At 41.1% G+C, this 19,510-nt stretch overlaps 1 protein-coding gene across 2 annotated transcripts in view; it reads right to left on the bottom strand.

Moving 5' to 3' along the window:
* Positions 1-19,214, bottom strand: part of LOC126259766 (uncharacterized) — a 50,072-nt gene extending 30,858 nt beyond the window's left edge. For both annotated transcript variants that reach the window (XM_049956770.1, XM_049956769.1), the window contains exon 1: positions 19,090-19,214. In XM_049956770.1, the coding sequence (XP_049812727.1) occupies positions 19,090-19,135 (46 nt within the window). In that variant the 5' untranslated portion in view covers positions 19,136-19,214. The remainder of the gene's footprint in view (positions 1-19,089) is intronic.
* Between the last annotated feature and the right edge of the window lie 296 nt (positions 19,215-19,510).

Raw genomic sequence — 19,510 nt, forward strand, 5'->3', positions numbered from 1 at the left:
AAAATATTGGACGTGATGAAAGCGCAAGAAGTACTAAGGCTCCTTCCCATAGTGAAAGTAAAATTATGTTCAAATGGTTCAAATGGCTCTGAGCACTATGGGACTTAACTTCTGAGGTCATCAGTCCCCTAGAACTTAGAACTACTTAAACCTAACTAATCTAAGGACACCACACACATCCATGCCCGAGGCAGGATTCCAACCTGCGACCGTAGTGGTCGCGCGGTTCCAGACTGAAGTGCCTAGAACCACTCGGCCACGCGTCCGGCTAAAATTATGCTCTACTACAATTTCAAAAGAACAGCTTCAAATATTTGACGAAAATTGTCAAAAAATATAATATAAAATAAAAATATAGGCATTCGATATAGCCTTTTTGACATGGATATATCCTTGTTGGGTTGGGGTTGTTTGTGGAAGGAGACCAAACAGCGAGGTCATCGGTCTCATCAGATTAGGGAAGGACGGGGAAGGAAATCGGCCGTGCTCTTTCAAAGAAACCATCCCGGCATTTGCCTGGATCGATTTAGGGAAATCACGGAAAACCTAAATTAGGATGGCCCGGACGCGGAATTGAGCCGTCGTCCTCCCGAATGCAAGTCCAATGTGCTAGCCACTGCGCCACCTCGCTCGGTGATATATCGTTGTATCGGGGGAAAAGTCTCGCTGATATAAACAGATATATTTTGGAAATAATATTGATATATCGGTATTCTTCCGACTGCCATATTCGAGAACGCTCGCTCGGTACTAGCTGCGCGCGGGCACCCTTACACTCTTGTTTGTTGACTCGTATTGTGTGCATGTTTTGCCGAACAACAAAAAAAAAGGTGGTTTGACAACTATTTTAGATATCGCAGGCACAACACTTGTTATAGCTATCCTCGATTGTGGGACGTTGTTCAGATGTGGGACCCATGTCGGGTCGGACCAGTGACTGAAATATAATACAGATGTTTCACTCCTAGGCGTCCAGCGGCTGGTGAGGCCGCAGTCAATCGGGGCCCACAAGATACACGTGCCGTGCAACGAACTTGTGACGTCACTCTAGTTGGCTTGTCCGCCACACTTTGCGTACGCTCGGCTCCATGCAGGCCCCACGGGAAATCAATGTGTAATTGAAAAGATACCTTCTAAAGGCATTGACTTTGTTGTATGCTATCGAGAGCTTGCATGCATCTAAACACGCAGACAAGAATTATTAAACTCGTTTGAAATATTTACTCACTCCCGGCGGAGACGACTGCTGGCACTCCTAACACGTGTAGTGTCACGTGCTATGACGTACGCGCCGCGGCGTCTTTCTCGAGGACCTCGGGAGGCAACGGTGTGACGTAGAACCAACGAGTTAAAATTTCATAGAGTGGCTATAGGTCCGCCATGTTTGAAGCAAATTGAAGTTCTGTCCGCCATGTTTTCTTTAGTCAAGTCATTCGTCTGCTGTGTCCCGCCCCCTTGTAACTGCGTTTGACTTACTTGAAATAGCCCATACTAGCTTTATTTTTTCTAAAACAAGCAATAGACAGCAGTGATTTCAGTGTACACTGACAGCAAAAAGGGATGTTTTTGTCGAAATATGGCTAAACTTTTCGATGTAGATAACACTACAAGACAACTCAAATAAGTCTGTCCATCCACTATAACGTTACTTGTTGCCCATAAATTAATGCAATTAGAGCAGGTACCACCAGAATATTACGGTGAAACTTCTAAACATGCTGTGGTTAACTATTAGAAACAGTAACTGGCGCAGAAATGCGATATTTTTGTCGCTATTTCAAAGTAAACAGTCAAAGCCTCAAAAACCAGTACACTGTGAACGAGAATTTATTTGAAATATGTGTTACATTGCCCAACGGCGAAGCGTTCTTGGGTGGGGTAATTTCACAAATTTTCGTAAGTAGCTGTATGCCTTGGCAGAATAAAAGTGTAGGGTCAGGGCAAATTTCCTTATTTGCTGAGAATAATGGCATACTTTAGCACTGCACTGAAGTTCCAATAGCTCCTTCAACAAACCAACTACATGTTCACTGTTTAACATATAAGAAACTGAACTACATAGCCTTCTTCTCAATCCAGCAACTAAAGTCTGTAACTGCACTATTCTTCTTTTGTGTCGTACACTAAGTTGCTTCATTTGCTTTATCTGCTTCTTTAGTCGCACATTCTCTGCTTGTACTCTGTTATATTGTGTTTTCAACTTCTTAGGGCTTGAGAGACAGTAATTGTGGTCAGCAGAAACAGATATGGGTCCGACAGGCACTGAAAGAATGCAGTTACATCATAAGTTTATAACAGAGTTACACCACAAGATTATAATAGAAAGTATGTAATTCAAAGTAATAAGAACACGGAGTAAAATTACATTATTGACTTACTTTGTGCTAATGATGTCACTGTAACAGCACTATCTTGCAAATTGTCGAAAGATCGCTTTCTGGGTTGTGGTCGGAATACTTTATCTTGCTTTTGTAAATGTGGTGGAAAGTTAAAGATAGTAGGTACTGCTTTTGACAAAAGGCGCCTCTGGACATTTGTGTGGTACATATATTTCTCTTCAAAATGAGCTGAACAGAGGTAACTGGCTGTAGTAGGAAACCAGGTTTCTCGCTTCATATTTATAACCCATCTTTTTGTAATTTCCTTATCTTTTAAAGGAAATCTGTAATCAACGATAAATAAATTACTTTCCTGCATTTGTCTTAAGCATAATTACAGTTCCAATGCAAATGACTCTTTAATAAACATTAAAAAACGTGTGTCGTATTTCGGTACTAACATACTTACTTATTATATGAAATATTTGTTGTTTTATCGCTGCGATTTGTGCAGTTGAACGCTGAACACACTGCAGGCATGTTGACTTTATATTTTGTAACAAAAAAGTCAACTAGAAAAGTTAAATATTGCAGTAATATCACAACAGCTGACACACTTCCAACACAAACAACAGTAACGCTTTCCTAATGTTTTGACTAAGGAGAACATGGCGGCCGACTTAGTTCTGTAACTAGTATCTCAGCCACTCTATGAAATTTTAACTCGTTGCGTAGAACAGATCGGCCTTTCAGGCCAGAGCCGGCTTTGGTCACTTTAGCCGGGTCAAGCATGCACCTGAGCGACTATGTATTGGGTTAAGTCAGCGCGCGTCGAGAGGACTCTACAGCCAAGTACTGAACGTCAAAAACTACTCGACAAAACTTATGTACGTCACATAACAACGAGACAAGCAAACTACTTTAGACATCTCAGAAATGAGGTCATATTGTTGAAAATAAGATAAATATCTGTAAGCACCAAAATGTTTCATTAAAATTCGATAACATTAATAAAACGTTTGAAAGTTAGCTAAATATGGCAGGAATTGTCCGAGGAATATATGGACTGGACTAAAAACAACAAGGGCAGCCCACGTAAGATGAAAATCCATGAGGAGCGGCGACCCCGTCCAATACCGCATGGGGTGCACTTATCTAGTGGCCAACGATGAGCCCAAAATCTATCACTAAGCTCATTATTAATATATACTCAAAACCACTAGATTACTGAATTGAATTGACATGTAAACATGGGCAACAGATCATTATTGTATAAGTGACACACTTCCAAATACTTGTGATTCACATGTTTAATTCAACCCTCTTCGAGTTCAGCTGAAATTACTGATATTGTCACAGAAGCAGTTCAGTACTACAGTCACCGGAGTGTAGTGGGTATGCTACTAGACTGTCGTGGAGGGTCGTGAGTTCAAAACTCACCTCAACTGTAAAATTTTAATTTCTATATTCGTTTCGAGTACAGGTTAGAAGTATCCACAAATGTCAAGAATCATTGTACTGGAATGTTCTGTAACTCTATATACAGGGTGGTCCATTGATAGTGACCGGGCCAAATATCACACGAAATAAGCATCAAACGAAAAAACTACAAAAAACGGAACTCGTCTAGCTTGAAGGGAGAAACCAGATGACGCTATGATTGGCCCGCTAGATGCCGCTGTGTTGGTCAAACGGATATCAACTGTGTTTTTTTAAATAGGAACCCCCATTTTTTATTACATACTCGTGTAGTACGTAAAGAAATATGAATGTTTTAGTTGGACCACTTTTTTCGCTTTGTGATAGATGGCGCTGTAATAGTTACAAACGTATAAGTACGTGGTATCACGTAACATTCCGCCAGTGCGGACGCTACTTGCTTCGTGATACATTACCCGTGTTAAAATGGACCGTTTACCAGTTGCGGAAAAGGTCGATATCGTGTTGATGTTTGGCTATTGAGATCAAAATGCCCAACGGGCGTGTGCTATGTATGCTGCTCGGTATCCTGGACGACATCATCCAAGTGTCCGTACCGTTCGCCGGATAGTTAAGTTATTTAAGGAAACAAGAAGTGTTTAGCCACATGAGAAACGCCAACCACGACCTGCAACAAATGATGATGACCAAGTAGGTGTTTTAGCTGATGCCGCGGCTAATCCGCACGTCAGTAGCAGACAAATTGCGCGAGAATCGGGAATCTCAAAAACGTCGGTGTTGAGAATGCTACATCAACATCGATTGCACCCGTACCATATTTCTATGCAGCAGGAATTGCCACTGGGCAAAAGAGAAATTACGGGACAATGACAGATTTGTTGCACGCGTTCTATTCAGCGACGAAGCGTAATTCACCAACAGCGGTATCGTAAACCGGCATAATATCCACGATGGCTGCAACAAGTGGAACATCAGCGACCTCGGCGGGTTAATGTATGGTGCGGCATTATGGGAGGAAGGATAATTGGCCCCAGTTTTATCGATGGCAATCTAAATGGTGCAATGTATGCTGATTTCCTACGTAATGTTCTACCGATGTTACTACAAGATGTTTCACTGCATGACAGAATGGCGATGTACTTCCAACATGATGGATGTCCGGCACATAGATCGCGTGCAGTTGAAGCGGTATCGAATAGCATATTTAATGACAGGTGGATTGGTCGTCGAAGCACCATACCATGGCCCGCACGTTCACCGGATCTGACGTCCCCGAATTTCTTTCTGTGGGGAAAGTTGAAGGATATTTGCTATTGTGATCCACCGACAACGCCTGACAACATGCGTCAGGGCATTGTCAATGCATGTGCGAACATTACGGAAGGCGAACTACTCGCTGTTGAGAGGAATGTCGTTACACGTATTCCCAAATGCATTGAGGTTGACGGACGTCATTTTGAGCATTTATTGTACTAATGTGGTATTTACAGGTAATCACGCTGTAACAGCATTCGTTCTCAGAAATGATAAGTTCACAAAAGTACTTGTATCACATTGGAACAACCGAAATAAAATGTTCAAACGCACCTACTTTCTGTATTTTAATTTTAAAAACCTACCTGTTACCAACTGTTAGTCTGAAATTGTGAGCCATATGTTTGTGACTATTACAGAACCATCTACCACAAAGCGAAAAAAGTGGTTCAACTAAAACATTCATATTTATTTACGTACTACACGAATATCTAATAAGAAATGGGGATTCCTATTTAAAAAGAAACGCAGTTGATATCCGTTTGACCTATGGCAGCGCCATCTAGCGGGCCAACCATAGCGCCATCTGGTTTCCCCCTTCAAGCTAGACAAGTTTCGTCTTTGTATTTTTTTCGTTTGACGCTTGTTTCGCGAGATATTTGGCCCGGTCACGATCAATGGACCATCTTGTATACCGTGTGTGTTCTGGCCAGAGGCAGTTCGTTCCGCGCTCTTGTATGTGCAAGTGCTGAATTAACCTTCATTAAGTGATGTTAGTGTTCATCATTCATCTAATTATACCTTCTTCTACGTGGCAATATTGTTAAGGGTTTTTCGAATACTAAAGTGCAGGAAATAGGTTTTCTCTCAAAACTTCTGATATTTTTAAAATTGGATGACTAACTATAGTTTTTTGTGTAGTATGTGAGATAATAAATGGCGATTCTATAAAATGTGGTTTTGTTAAAATCTGAAACTAAATCAATGTCCCAATAAATTTTTGAATACTAGAGCTGGACTAACTACACAACCTAACTTCAACGTTAATTGTGGGGGATGGAAAGGGGAGGGGGGGAGGGGGAGGTGCCACTGCAGTGATCGCTCCGAACTACGGACAGGCTAGGGCCGTCTCCGTCCATTAAGTGTATCAATTTCTGCGATGTATGGCTGGAAGAAATGTGAGCAAAATGCATAGCACGTACTGCAAGAGTGGCCAGCAAGGAATTACCAATGAAAGAACTAATCGAGGCAACCGAATCTGACACTCTTTGACGGTATCAGACATCCAAATATAATGTATAATTGCATGACTTCCAGTAACATTATGTTTTATTTTTATGATTTTGTATTTCTAAAGTTTCAGATTGTATGTGCTGCTGTAGTGAATTATCTTATGATAAATAAACTAACCCGAAGTTTGGCTCGAACACCACAATGTTTGCTATGCACAGTGCTATTAGAGATGATTAGCTGTTGTCTTCTTCCGACCTCTGATCTAACTTACCTCTGCTAGTTATAGAAGGGACCTACAGTTTAACGTGGACACTGAAACACGCTGCATCCCCGCATCTTTCACATCAGCAGTTACTGCCAGAGGGGATTTCGTTATTGCAGGATTATTAGATGCCAGCACAATTTTATTTAAAAATCACGTTAACTATCGTTTTGTAATTAAACTGTAGATCGTAGATAAATTTCAACGCCGCTGAAGTTTAGATTCATAAATAATTCTTACATTAATTGTAAAATTTATGTGTCTCCTTGTTTCCTTCATTCATTGATGTCGTGAGACACTTATACAATAAATCAGTGTGATATAAAAATTACACTATTCTTATGTCGTTTAATATGATACCGATCAGCATCGGAAAGCGCATGTAGCTATACACAGTATTCAAATCTAGTCCTTCACCAAACACCAAAAAGAAAACGCAAAAAGAAAACGCAGTTCTAAATTGTAATAATTTGTGTATGTGAAAAATACCGAGTTAAACCGTGGTTCGAAGTCCACGTTAAACTGCAGGTCCTCCTATAGCAGTCCGAGAATGTCAGTTCAGAGGCCGTAGGAAGGCAACGGCGTACCACTTGCAGTAATATCATGGCTAATTAAGCACCACGACCTTCAAACCAACTTTCGGGTTAATTGCAGCGTTACCTAAACTTTAATAAAGAACTTTGATCGTTGGGAACTAAGACATGTAAGAGGAGAATGGGGGGGGGGGGGGGATAGGGAGAGCGGCAACTGTACATAACGTGACTCATTGTCGTGGTCAGTCTGAGGATGAGGTGCTGAACCTGTGGCAGTTTTCGCGGCGATTCAGCCTTATCCGAATTCTCCACTGCTGTGATCTGCAACATGCACTCTCCAGAAGGTGGCGATTTACCTACTGGGCATGCGGCAGACGATGCCTTCCAATCAAAATAAGGATATGCTTCCAACGTGGCCACCATGCCAATCATCTCCACAGAAGAGGCGTCACCTTCGACCGTAAGTATAATAGACTGGCCCTGACGTCATTTTCGTGGCTCCAACATCTCTCGGCTGAAGTCACGTGAATGTTGGCAAAACATGGTAGTTTCGTGTTGTGCTTATGGCTGTACTCAGCGTTTTGTTGGGGAAATGGCATTACATTTCACGTGTAAGTGTTTCTATGATAGTGCAGATGCGTTTATTGAAATCTGCTGAAGTGACTTTTATATGTTTTTTACACTTGAAGTAGAGTATCACGTAAATTAAAGTGTTGAAAGTGATGCCTGTAAAGTCATACTCGTATTACATTTTGGAAAGTAACTGTGATAATTCGGTTACAGAAGTAAGTATAATCGTTTCTCGTTCCTACTCATAGGTTCCGTAAGGATGAAAACCGAAGGCAGCTTTGGATACAGGCCCTGAAACGGAAAAACTTTAAGCCATTTGCTCGAAGCACTTCGCGGAGAAGTGTTTTGATAGGTTAGTTATTATTTACAATGTACGTATATCTATAATTTGTATTTACAGTGTCTGTCATTTTTAAACCTAGGCTCCAAAATTATTTTCTGAAACTGCAAAGTCTCACCTTTCATCTAAAATATCATTTTTTTTAAACTGATAGTTTAAAGTTTTGTAAAAATAGTGGGAACTTAACCTTTGAAATGCACCTAAAATTGATACTCTAAAATGGACCTGCTCCTAAGTAAACAATTTTGACACCTATAGTTGACATAATTCCCATAGCCCATTTTCTTTTATAAGTGACTAGAGCTCGAAACGTGGCGAATACAATGTTTAAAGTTTTGACACGAGCCCACTCTTACTGTTTAAAAGAATTTTAACGACATTTTACTATAATTGATAGTTTATAGTAATTTCGTCCCGCTGCCCACCAGAGTGGCGTTCGATGTATTTGTTAGATTTTATAAATGGTACTTTGAACAAATCCAGGTCAAATGTAGTTCTGGCATAATTTTTCACAAATAAAAAAGTAGTTTTTGTTGGAAGCGTTTGGCAGTCAATTGAGAAATGTGGGGAAAATCCGATACAAACATAGGATGGCAGACCGCTGATTTGAAATCCCGCCACGTTTTGCCAACAGTCACGTGGTTTATGTTGGAGCCACACTAGCCCCATAGCATCTGCACAGCAAGGCCAGTCTACTAGTATCTATGGTCGAAGGGCGTCACTGACTTTCTAACTTGTTTGTGCAACGTAACATAACAAAGTAATTTAAATCAGATATTCTTTGAGCAAGAGACTAAGTAAATTGTAAAATTAATTTCCCACCAATATCACCTTTATCCTCGTCTCAGAAAATGCGACAGCTTACAAAATAATTTCATACAACGGTGAACATCTGTACCGTGACAAAGATCATGTCACGCAGTAGTGCCATATCTACGTACTGGTTAAGTTTTAGCGTTTGGGAAGCACTGCAGAACTGAAGTTAAAGTCGCAGCATCACCCCACAACAAATTAGCATATTTGTATTGTTCTTTATGCTTTTTTCCTCAATAAGCTAAAAGAATAATACCAGCTCCCTGTCACGATGATATGTTGTTATGATCTGTTGCCAGCTTTCACGTGATCTGTATGTACTTACACTAATCTGTGTTAATCATCAGATGCAGGCCTGCTACTAAACTCATATTATTCTACCTTGCTGCACGCAGATTTCACAAAACACTGTTACTCCGTTTCGAATACTTTGTATGTCAGTCGATGTTTCCCTCTACCACCGTTTCGTTCGATTGTTAAGAGACTGTGCCACTTTGTCAGCTTTATTATGAATATATCATGCAGCGAACTACCCTAACCGTCTCGAAAAAAGCGGGGCCAGTTCCGTATGTAAGAAGGGTAAAAATATGCGCCAAATTGTGTACCAATATTTGAATAATTCTCATGAATGACAGCTTGCCTTAATTGTGAACAATTGTGGCTAAGAGAAATATGCCTTTAGTGTTAGAATACAGGATTACTGGTACCCTGCTTCAATCATTGACGCAGATTAAATATCAGGACGAAACTACATTAAGTACAACGAGCACGTAAGATCACTTGCAGTGATGCCGAATGACCGAGATTTGCTAGGAAGTTTAGTGAACCTGTACAAGAGACACCGTACAGAACGATTCTTGAGTACTCCTAGAAAGTTTGGAATCCACACAAGGTCGGTTTACAGGAATATATTGAAGCAATTCAGAGACGTGCTGCTAGATTTGTTACCGATCGGTTCGATCAGTGCGAGAGTGTTATGGAGATGCTCCATGAGCTTATATTGGGACTCATGAGGGAAGTTCAGAAAACCAGGATTTGCGACATGGTATAAGACGATTCTACCGCTTCAACGTTCTTCACGCATGATGATAAAAGGGGCGAAAGAAAACAGGTTAGGGTCCGCAGAAATGTGCGCAGGTAATCCTATTTTTTGCCTCGCTATATAAGCGAGAGGCAGAGAAAAGGGAATGTCTAGCAGTAGTACAGAGTACACTCCGCCGTACACTAAAGGGTATCTTACGAAGTATATACAACAAGCTTCCTTTTACTGGATATGGTATTACACAGCTTGTGTACTATCCAGCTACCTTTCGGGGATTTTTGAAAAATAAAAGATGCAGCCTCAAATATTATTGTGCGACTGTTAACAACATTTTCGAAGGGAATACAGATTTTTAGTTGCGAAGACGTAGATGATGAAAGCATCCGCGGTTGGTTAATTAGCGATGTCTCTGATCCGGGATTTGAGCGGCTATGTGACACGGATGTACTGAGCAAAGTGTATCCGGTAGAGGGAGACAACGAAGATGAGGCGATCGAGAAATCCATTATCACGCATACCGAGGCACTGAAATGCATTGATCTGTTACTAGAGTATGCAAGGTAAAATTCATTTGACAGTACCTATTACCACTGTACTGTTAATGAAATAATGAAACAAATAAATAGTTTCTATTACCTATGGTGGCCGTCTTCATCTGGTCGCCTTGGGGTAGTCGGAGTGTCCAGAGTCGCTGTACAACCCACTGAGAGATTTGCCACGGGTAACAAGCGTCTTTAACATGCACAGGAAAAGAAATAATAAAGACCATAACAAAAGCCTATTCGCAGGAACCAGTGTGTGGTCCACAGTTTTTGGACGTAGCACTGGAAACCATACTACACTATGTGATCAAAAGTATCCGGACACACCCAAAATATAAGTTTTTCGTATTAGGAGCATCGTGCTGCCACCTACTGCCAGGTACTCCATATCAGCGACCTTAGTAGTCATTATACATCGTGAGAGAGCAGAATCGAGCGCTCCGCGGAACTCACGGACTTCGAACGTGGTCAGGTGACTGGGTGTTACTTGTGTCATATGTCTGTACGCGAGATTTCAACACTGCTAAACATCCCTAGGTCCACTGTTTCCTATGTGATAGTGAAGTGGAAACTTGAAGGGACACGTACAGTACAAAAGCGCACAGGCCGATCACGTCCGTTGACTGACAGACACCGCCGACTGTTGAAAAGGGTCGTAATGTGTAATAGGCAGACATCTATCCAGACCATCACACAGGGATTCCAAACTGCATCAGGATCCACTGCAAGTAATATTACAGTTAGGCGGCAGGTGGGAAAACTTGGATTTCATGGTCGAGCGGTTCCTCATAATCCACACATCACGCCAGTAAATTCCAAACGACTCCTCGTTTGGCGTAAGGAGCGTAAACATTGGACGATTGAACAGTGGAAAAACGTTGTGTGGAGTGACGAATCACGGTACACAATGTGGCGATCCGATGGCAGGGTGTGGGTATGGCGAATGCCCGGTGAAAGTCATCTGCCATCGTGTGTAGGGCCAATAGTAAAATTCAGAGGCGGCGACGTTATGGTGTGGTCGTGTTTTTAATGGAGGGGGCTTGCACCACTTGTTTTGCGTGACATTATCACAGCACAGGCCTACATTGATGTTTTAAGCACCTTCTTGTTTCCCACTGTTGAAGAGCAATTCGGGGCTGGCGACTGCATCTTTCAACACGTTCGAGCTCCTTTTCATAATGCACTGCCTGTGGCGGAGTGGTTACACGAGAACAACATCCCTGAAATGGGCTGGCCTGCACAGAGTCCTGACCTGAATCCTACAGAAAACCTTTGGAATGTTTTAGAACGCCGACCTCGTGCCACGCCTTACCGACTGACATCGATACCTCTCCTCAGTGCAGCACTCCGTGAAGAATGGGCTGCCATTCCCTACATATGATTGAACGTATGCTTGCGAGAGTGGAAGCTGTCATCAAGGCTAAGGGTGGGCCAACACCATACTGAATTCCAGCATTACCGATGGAGGGCGCCACGAACTTGTACATCATTTTCAGGCAGGTGTCCGGATACTTTTCATCACATAGTGTATAGACAGCGGTAACGTAGACGGATTAGTTCCTTTTGCAGATGACGTATTGTTCGTTGTAAGCGGTGATTCGGGAAGAATCACAGAAGACAAATGTAACGCAGCGCTCCATGAACTTGAAGGATGGTGTCGATGTGTCAAATTATGACTAGCACCTCACAAAACTACGTACGTCCTGCTGAAAGGGACCCTAGCAAGAAACACTAAAATAAAATTAAACGATGTAATGATTTCAAGATACGTAGTAACGAGGCATCGATGATTATTAAATCAAAAAATAGAAAACCCAGGATGGAATGTAACAATATTATCAAAAGGAAAGTTGCTGCTCACCATATAGCGAAGATGCTAAGTCGCAGATAGGCACAACAAGAAGACTCTCACAATTAAAGCTTTCGGCCATTGGTCTTCGTCAATTCTATGATTATTCCTTGACGAACGTCGTAGCTTGGGACAGCATATAAAGGAGTCAGGCACAAAAGATACAAACATCTTAACTTTTTCGAAATATTTATAACCCAGGAATAAGTAAATAAAACTTACATTTAGTGCTGTCGACAAAAAAGTGACTGTACGGCCTACGTTAGCTTCCTAGACAATAGGCTGTAATTGTGAAGAATAAATAAACAAATTTTCTCTGTAAGATTATGGAGAAGTAAAGTCAATGGTTATAGTAAAAATCAAATATATACAGTGTGTCCCAGCAAGAATGGTCAGTATTCAGCAATATGACAGGAACAATCATTCGAAACAAAAATCCTAGTAAACATGAGCTATAAAATGCATCCTTAAAAGCTACGAGCATTTCTTCATCTTCGAAACTGTGCAACACATCTTTTCTACTGCAAGCTATTTGCTTTCGTATTTTAAGAGGAGTCAGTATGGACCAACACAAGGAAAAAGTTGTCAAGTAAACATGGTGCTGACATGCATACCCTTAGAACCATAAGCACTCGTTCTTCGCTAATGTGAAACATCTCTTCTGCTGAAAAAAGTGCTCGTAGATCTTAAGATACGCCCTTTAGAGACCATGTTTATTGTACCTTTTGTTTTCTTGTTTCACTCTTTACTACCACCAGCCAAAATATGGAAAGAAAAGAGCTTGCAGTAGAAGAGATTTGTTCTACAGTGCCGAAGATCAAGAAGCTCTTAATATATGCGTTCAAGAGCACTGGTTTACTGGTCTTATTACTACGAATGGTCGTTCCTGTTGTATCCTTGAATACTGACCAGTCCCCCTGGAACACACTGTATATAGGATGGTCCATTGATCGTAATCGGGGCCAAATATCTCACGAAATAAGCGTCAAACGAAAAAACTACAAAGAACGATACTCGTCTAGCTTGAAGGGGGAAACCAGATGGCACTATGGTTGGCCCGCTAGATGGCGGTGCCATATGTCAAACGGATATCAACTGCGTTTTCTTAAGTAGGAACCCCCATTTTTTATTACACATTCGTGTAGTACGTAAAGAAATATGAATTTTTTAGTTGGACCACTTTTTTCGCTTTGTGATAGATGGCGCTGTAATAGTCACAATCATATGGCTCACAATTTTAGTCGAACAGTTGGTAACAGGTAGGTTTTTTTAAATTAAAATACAGAACGTAGGTACGTTTGAAAATTTTATTTCGGTTGTTCCAATGTGATACATGCACCTTTGTGAACTTATCATTTCTGAGAACGAATGCTGTTTCAGCGTGATTACCTGTAAATACCACATTAATGCAATAAATGCTCAAAATGATGTCCGTCAACCTCAATGGTTCAAATGGCTCTGAGCACTATGGGACTCAACTGTTGTGGTCATAAGTCCCCTAGAACTTAGAACTACTTAAACCTAACTAACCTAAGGACAGCACACAACACCCAGCCATCACGAGGCAGAGAAAATCCCTGACCCCCCAACCTCAATGCATTTGGCAATAAGTGTAACGACATTCCTCTCAACAGCGAATAGTTCGCCTTCCGTAATGTTTGCACATGCATTGACAATGCGCTGACGCATATTGTCAGGAGTTGTCGGTGGATCACGATAGCAAATATCCCACAGAAAGAAATCCTGGGACGTCAGATCCGGTGAACGTGCGGGCCATGGTATGGTGATGGTGCTTCGACGACCAATCCACCTGTCATCAAATATGCTATTCAATACCGCTTCAACCGCACGCGAGCTATGTGCCGGACATCCATCATGTTGGAAGTACATCGCCATTCTGTCATGCAGTGAAACATCTTGTTATAACATCGGTAGAACATTACGTAGGAAATCAGCATACATTGCACCATTTAGATTGCCATCGATAAAACTGGGGCCAATTATCCTTCCTCCCATAATGCCGCTCCATACATTAACCCGCCAAGATTGCTGATGTTCCACTTGTCGCAGCCCTCGTGGATTTTCCGTTGCCCAATAGTGCATATTATGCCGGTTTACGATACCGCTGTTGGTGAATTACGCTTCGTCGCTGAATAGAACGCGTGCAAAAAATCTGTCATTGTCCCGTAATTTCTCTTGTGCCCAGTGGCAGAACTGTACACGACGTTCAAAGTCGTCGCCATGCAATTCCTAGTGCATAGAAATATGGTACGGGTGCAATCGATGTTAATGTAGCATTCTCAACACCGACGTTTTTGAGATTCCCGATTCTCGCGCAATTTGTCTGCTACTGATGTGCGGATTAGCTGCGACAGCAGTAAAACACCTACTTGGCCATCATCATTTGTTACAGGTCGTGGTTGGCGTTTCACATGTGGCTGAACGCTTCCTGTTTCCTTAAATAACGTAACTATCCGGCGAACGGTCCGGACACTTGGACGATGTCGTCCAGGATACCGTGCAGCATACATAGCACACGACTGTTGGACATTTTGATCACAATAGTATAGATGTAAATGTCAGGAAATCGTTTCTGAAAGTATTGGTACGGAGTGTAGCCATGTATGGAAGTGAAACATGGACGATAACTAGTTTGGACAAGAAGATAATAGAAGCTTTTGAAATGTGGTGCTACAGAAGAATGCTGAAGATAAGGTGGGTAGATCATATAACTAATGAGGAGGTATTGAATAGGATTGGGGAGAAGAGAAGTTTGTGGCACAAATTCACTAGAAGAAGGGATCGCTTGGTAGGACATGTTCTGAGGCACCAAGGGATCACCAATTTAGTATTGGAGGGCAGCGTGGAGGGTAAAAATCGTAGAGGGAGACCAAGAGATGAATACACTAAGTAGATTCAGAAGGATGTAGGTTTCAGTAGGTACTGGGAGATGAAGAAGCTTGCACAGGATAGAGTAGCATGGCGAGCTGCATCAAACCAGTCTCAGGACTGAAGACCACAACAACAACAACAGCCATACATCAACACGATATTGACCTTTTCCGCAATTGATAAACGGTCCATTTTAACACGGGTAATGTATCACGAAGCAAATACCTTCCGCACTGGCGGAATGTTACGTGATCTCACGTGCTTATACGTTTGTGACTATTACAGCGCTATCTATCACAAAGCGAAGAAAGCGGTGCAACTAAAACATCCATATTTCTTTACGTACTACACGAATATGTAATAAAAATGGGGTTCTTATTTAAAAAACTGCAGTTGATATCCGTGTGACCTATGGCAGCGCCATCTAGCGGACCAACCATAGCGCCATCTGGTTCAAATGGCTCTGAGCACTATGGGACTTAAATCTGAGGTCATCAGTCCCCTAGAACTTAGAACTACTTAAAACTAACTAACCTAAGGACATCACACACATCCATGCCCGAGGCAGGATTCGAACCTGCGACCGTAGCGGTCGCGCGGTTCCAGACTGAAGCGCCTAGAACTGTAGCGCCATCTGGTTTCCCCCTTCTAGCTAGACAAGTTTCGTTCTTTGTAGTTTTTTCGTTTGATGCTTATTTCGTGAGATATTTGTCCCGGTCACTATCAATGGACCACCCTGTATACAGGTAATGAAACAAGAGTTAAAACACACTAACGATTGGCAGATAAAATTATGATACATAAAGGTATTAGACAAGAATGGCTAAACCTACCTCTGTTCAAGTTAATAGTGGACCAAATAACTGCTGAATAATTGAACTTGGAAAATTCATTTAAAAAATTCAACTTGTGCGGTAAAATAATAAGTTTTCGATATATTTTCTGCTATTGTAAATAATTCACCTTTACTGTACTGGGACAAAGATGAAAGAGCACACTGCTTGAGTAGTGAATAAGATCCACGACTCTGTGTTCAGTTTTATCTATGGTTGACTTGCTAGTCAGTCAGCTGCGCAACGCTGGGCATTCTTATTTGAGACATGGCAGCAAGCAGTTGAGTTTTTCAGTGATTGAAATCTCTTATTTATGAATCTGAAAGAAACTATCTGGAATACTTTCTTATGGAGTTGAAAACTCATTTATAATACTTTCTTGTTCTTTATACTGATGGAGAAGATTTTGGAGGAATTTTAAAGGTAATGCGAGAATTTTGTAATTGTTAGCGTCTTCTTATGTTGTGTGGTCTCTTTGTCAATAATCAGAATTTCATTTCTTGAAAACGGTTTTCTTTAGTGAAAAAGCCTCCTCCATGATTCATACTAAAATTTTAAATCTACTGTCGTGTTGCATTGCATCTTACGCCGCACGTCGCAACAGATTGTTCTTTACAAGCAAATAGAGAGAAATTAATAGTGAGTAGTTTATTTTCCTTTAGCTGCTGTATCTTCTGATATATATATATTTGCTTTCGAGAACGTCAGTACTCCAGAGAGAAAAACAGCATGCTGAGCAAGATTTAAGTCACGTTTATTTCAAGGCAGATCTCATCTTGCATTCATGAGCAAACAATGTTTGGTCGAGATTATCAGTTGTCGTGCTAGCAAGCAGATTAATTTTCAGTGCACAGTGTCAGTAATTTCAAAGAATTTCTTCCGATTAGAGTAGTAATTTATTTTTGTGAATATTCTAAGTCAAACATTGCACTTCATTACACGCATCGTTGCTAATATACTTCGTACTGAGTTTTAGTTATGTAGTTTCCATTGAGCACACAATTAGTTTCTTTTGGCATCTAATTGGATTCACTTTGTTTATTTAAAATTTTGCATTTCATGAACTTTAAATTTTTATTGCACGAGAATGTTCACATGCGCAACAAATAACCTACCAACAGCCAGGTTTGCTCGGCAATTAAATACAATACCTAAAAACACCTCTTAGTTGTTAATTAGTAGATGGTCTGTTAATCGAACAAGTAATTTGCTTTGATTATCTAGGTACTGTTAATCATCAGTTATAAAGAGCTAATCGTGGAAGTGAAGAACCAAATGTCAAAGGCAGTAAGGGTAGATAGTTGCTTGCAAAATACTGTATGAAGAAACAAATCTATGAGAACTGAGGAGGAAATAAAAATATATAAAATAATGGTGCATTCTGTTGTGACACATGCATCAGAATCTAGAATGGAAACAAAAAAAATGAAATAAAAGTTAACGGCAATGGAAATGAGAGTACTAACTTGTAAGACAGACCCAAGGATTAACTATGTGTGGCAACAGAACAATATTATAATAAGAGACTAGTGTGAAATGCAAGGTATAAATAAACGAATGAAGACTAGAAAAAGAAATTGAAAGGGTCATGGGGAAAGGTTGGACGCCACAAGACTAGCTAAAAATTGTAAACATGAACGACAGCAAGAGAAACGACTGCCTGGACGTCCACCCAGCAGACAGAACAACAGTTATCCCAGTAATCTACGGAATGTGGCCAACAAACGGGGAAAAGCTTGTCAGGAGAAGGAGAAGATGAAGTAAGTAAATAAATATAGCGATTATCTGAGTCTTCTGGAAATCAGAACTATCGTCAGTAGAAACGTGAATGACAAACAGAGGGAAAATTGGAGATTATTTCCCGAAAATGAACTGAAAGCAAGTGTCTGGAAGCAGTGTTTCTGAGGTGTGATTTTGCATATAATTTGCCAGTGCCCGATAAGTAACTCGCAAGTAAAGCAATTGGCTTTCAACTGTGACATGTGGTATGTTGGCTTTCAACTGTGACATGTGGTATGTTTTGAAAATACAGTAAATAGCATTGTTATTTATGGATTATTCCGTTACTTCTTGGTAAAAAAATTCCACATTTAAAGTTGAATAACAAGTACATTGTTTTTTTATTCCACCGATTTTTGTTTATTTCAAAATAGTTTTAGTCTTTTTGTGCTATCTTCAGGAAACAACTGACCAGTGTCTAGAAGGGACATTAGTTCATAGATAACCAAACATTCTAAACAAAGATGCAGTGCAATTGCATGGAGTGTTGTGCATTATACCAGTTTCATAACTTTGCTATTACTCTTTACCCAACAGACAATATTAATCACAATAAATAATTAAACTACACATTATTACATGTTATGTGATTATAATGCCAAATTTTGTGAGCTCCTGTCACTGACTGAGAAACTGTTAAACTAAGTACTCCTCATTTATGTTTTGCAACAACATGTTTTGTAACATTGTACGTTAAACTTTAGGCAACGGACAATATTATACACAATAATTAAATACACAATCTTACTGAATTACAGGCAAATAACATGTAATAATATAAGACTGTGTATTTTAATTATTGTTTGTAATATTGCCGATTGCCTGAAGTTTAATTTACAATATTGAAAAACATATTGTTGCACGACATACATGAGGAGTGCTCAGTTTAACAGTTTCTCAGGAAATGTCAAGACCTCACAGACTTTAGCTTTATAACCACTTAACCTGTAATATTGTGAAGTTTCATTATTTATTTTGTTTATTGTTGTTCTTTGGGTAAAGAGTAATTTCAGTGTTAAGAAACAAGTTTGACGCACAACAGTCTACGAAAGTGGATTGTATCTTTGCCTACAATATTTGGTTACCTAGCAACTAGTGTCTCTTCCAGACGCTAGTCAGTTGTTTCCTGAAGATGGCCCAATAAGCTGAAAACTAGTTTGAAATAAACAAAACTCAGCAGAACAAAAGCAGTGTACTTGTTATTTAGAGATAAAGTGTGAGTAGCAGTTTCGGTAAAGAAATGTGTGTTTCTTATTATCTGTGTTTTCCGATTATCCATGCAGTCTCGGGTCCGCTTTAACGCGAATAGTCGGGAGCCAGTAGTATGTAGTTGTAGATGTAGGTAGAGAGACAGTGCTCGGAGAAGTGGCGGTGCACCCCCGTACTCACCGAGTAGCACGGCGAGGCTCAAGCAGGTGACGGCCGCGGACGCCATGGCTTGGTGTGCCGAGTTGTGTTGCCAACAGCTGGCCTGCGACCGCCGCTTTATACCGCCCCAGACGGCACGACGGCCAGCACCCGGCGTGACCCCGCGACCCCTTGCTGTGATGGACGCCCTCCGGTCGCGCCGCTAACTGCCGGCCAGCGTCCATTCCAGCCACAGCCTGCCTGAGAGGGACTGCCCGTGGTCTCCGCTGGCAACGTGACCTCTGTTCCTCCGCGTCACCGACCCCTGGCACCGCGCTGCTGGCTCTCTGCTCGAAGCCACGTGCCGTCTCTCTCCCCTTACTATGAAAACACTGTTGCAGCACAGGTGTACGTCCCGTCGCGCACCTAACACTGCACCGACCAAAATAACACGATTTTGTGT

This window comes from Schistocerca nitens, chromosome 5 (assembly GCF_023898315.1).
Source record: "Schistocerca nitens isolate TAMUIC-IGC-003100 chromosome 5, iqSchNite1.1, whole genome shotgun sequence".
NCBI classification, from domain to species: Eukaryota; Metazoa; Arthropoda; class Insecta; order Orthoptera; family Acrididae; genus Schistocerca; species Schistocerca nitens.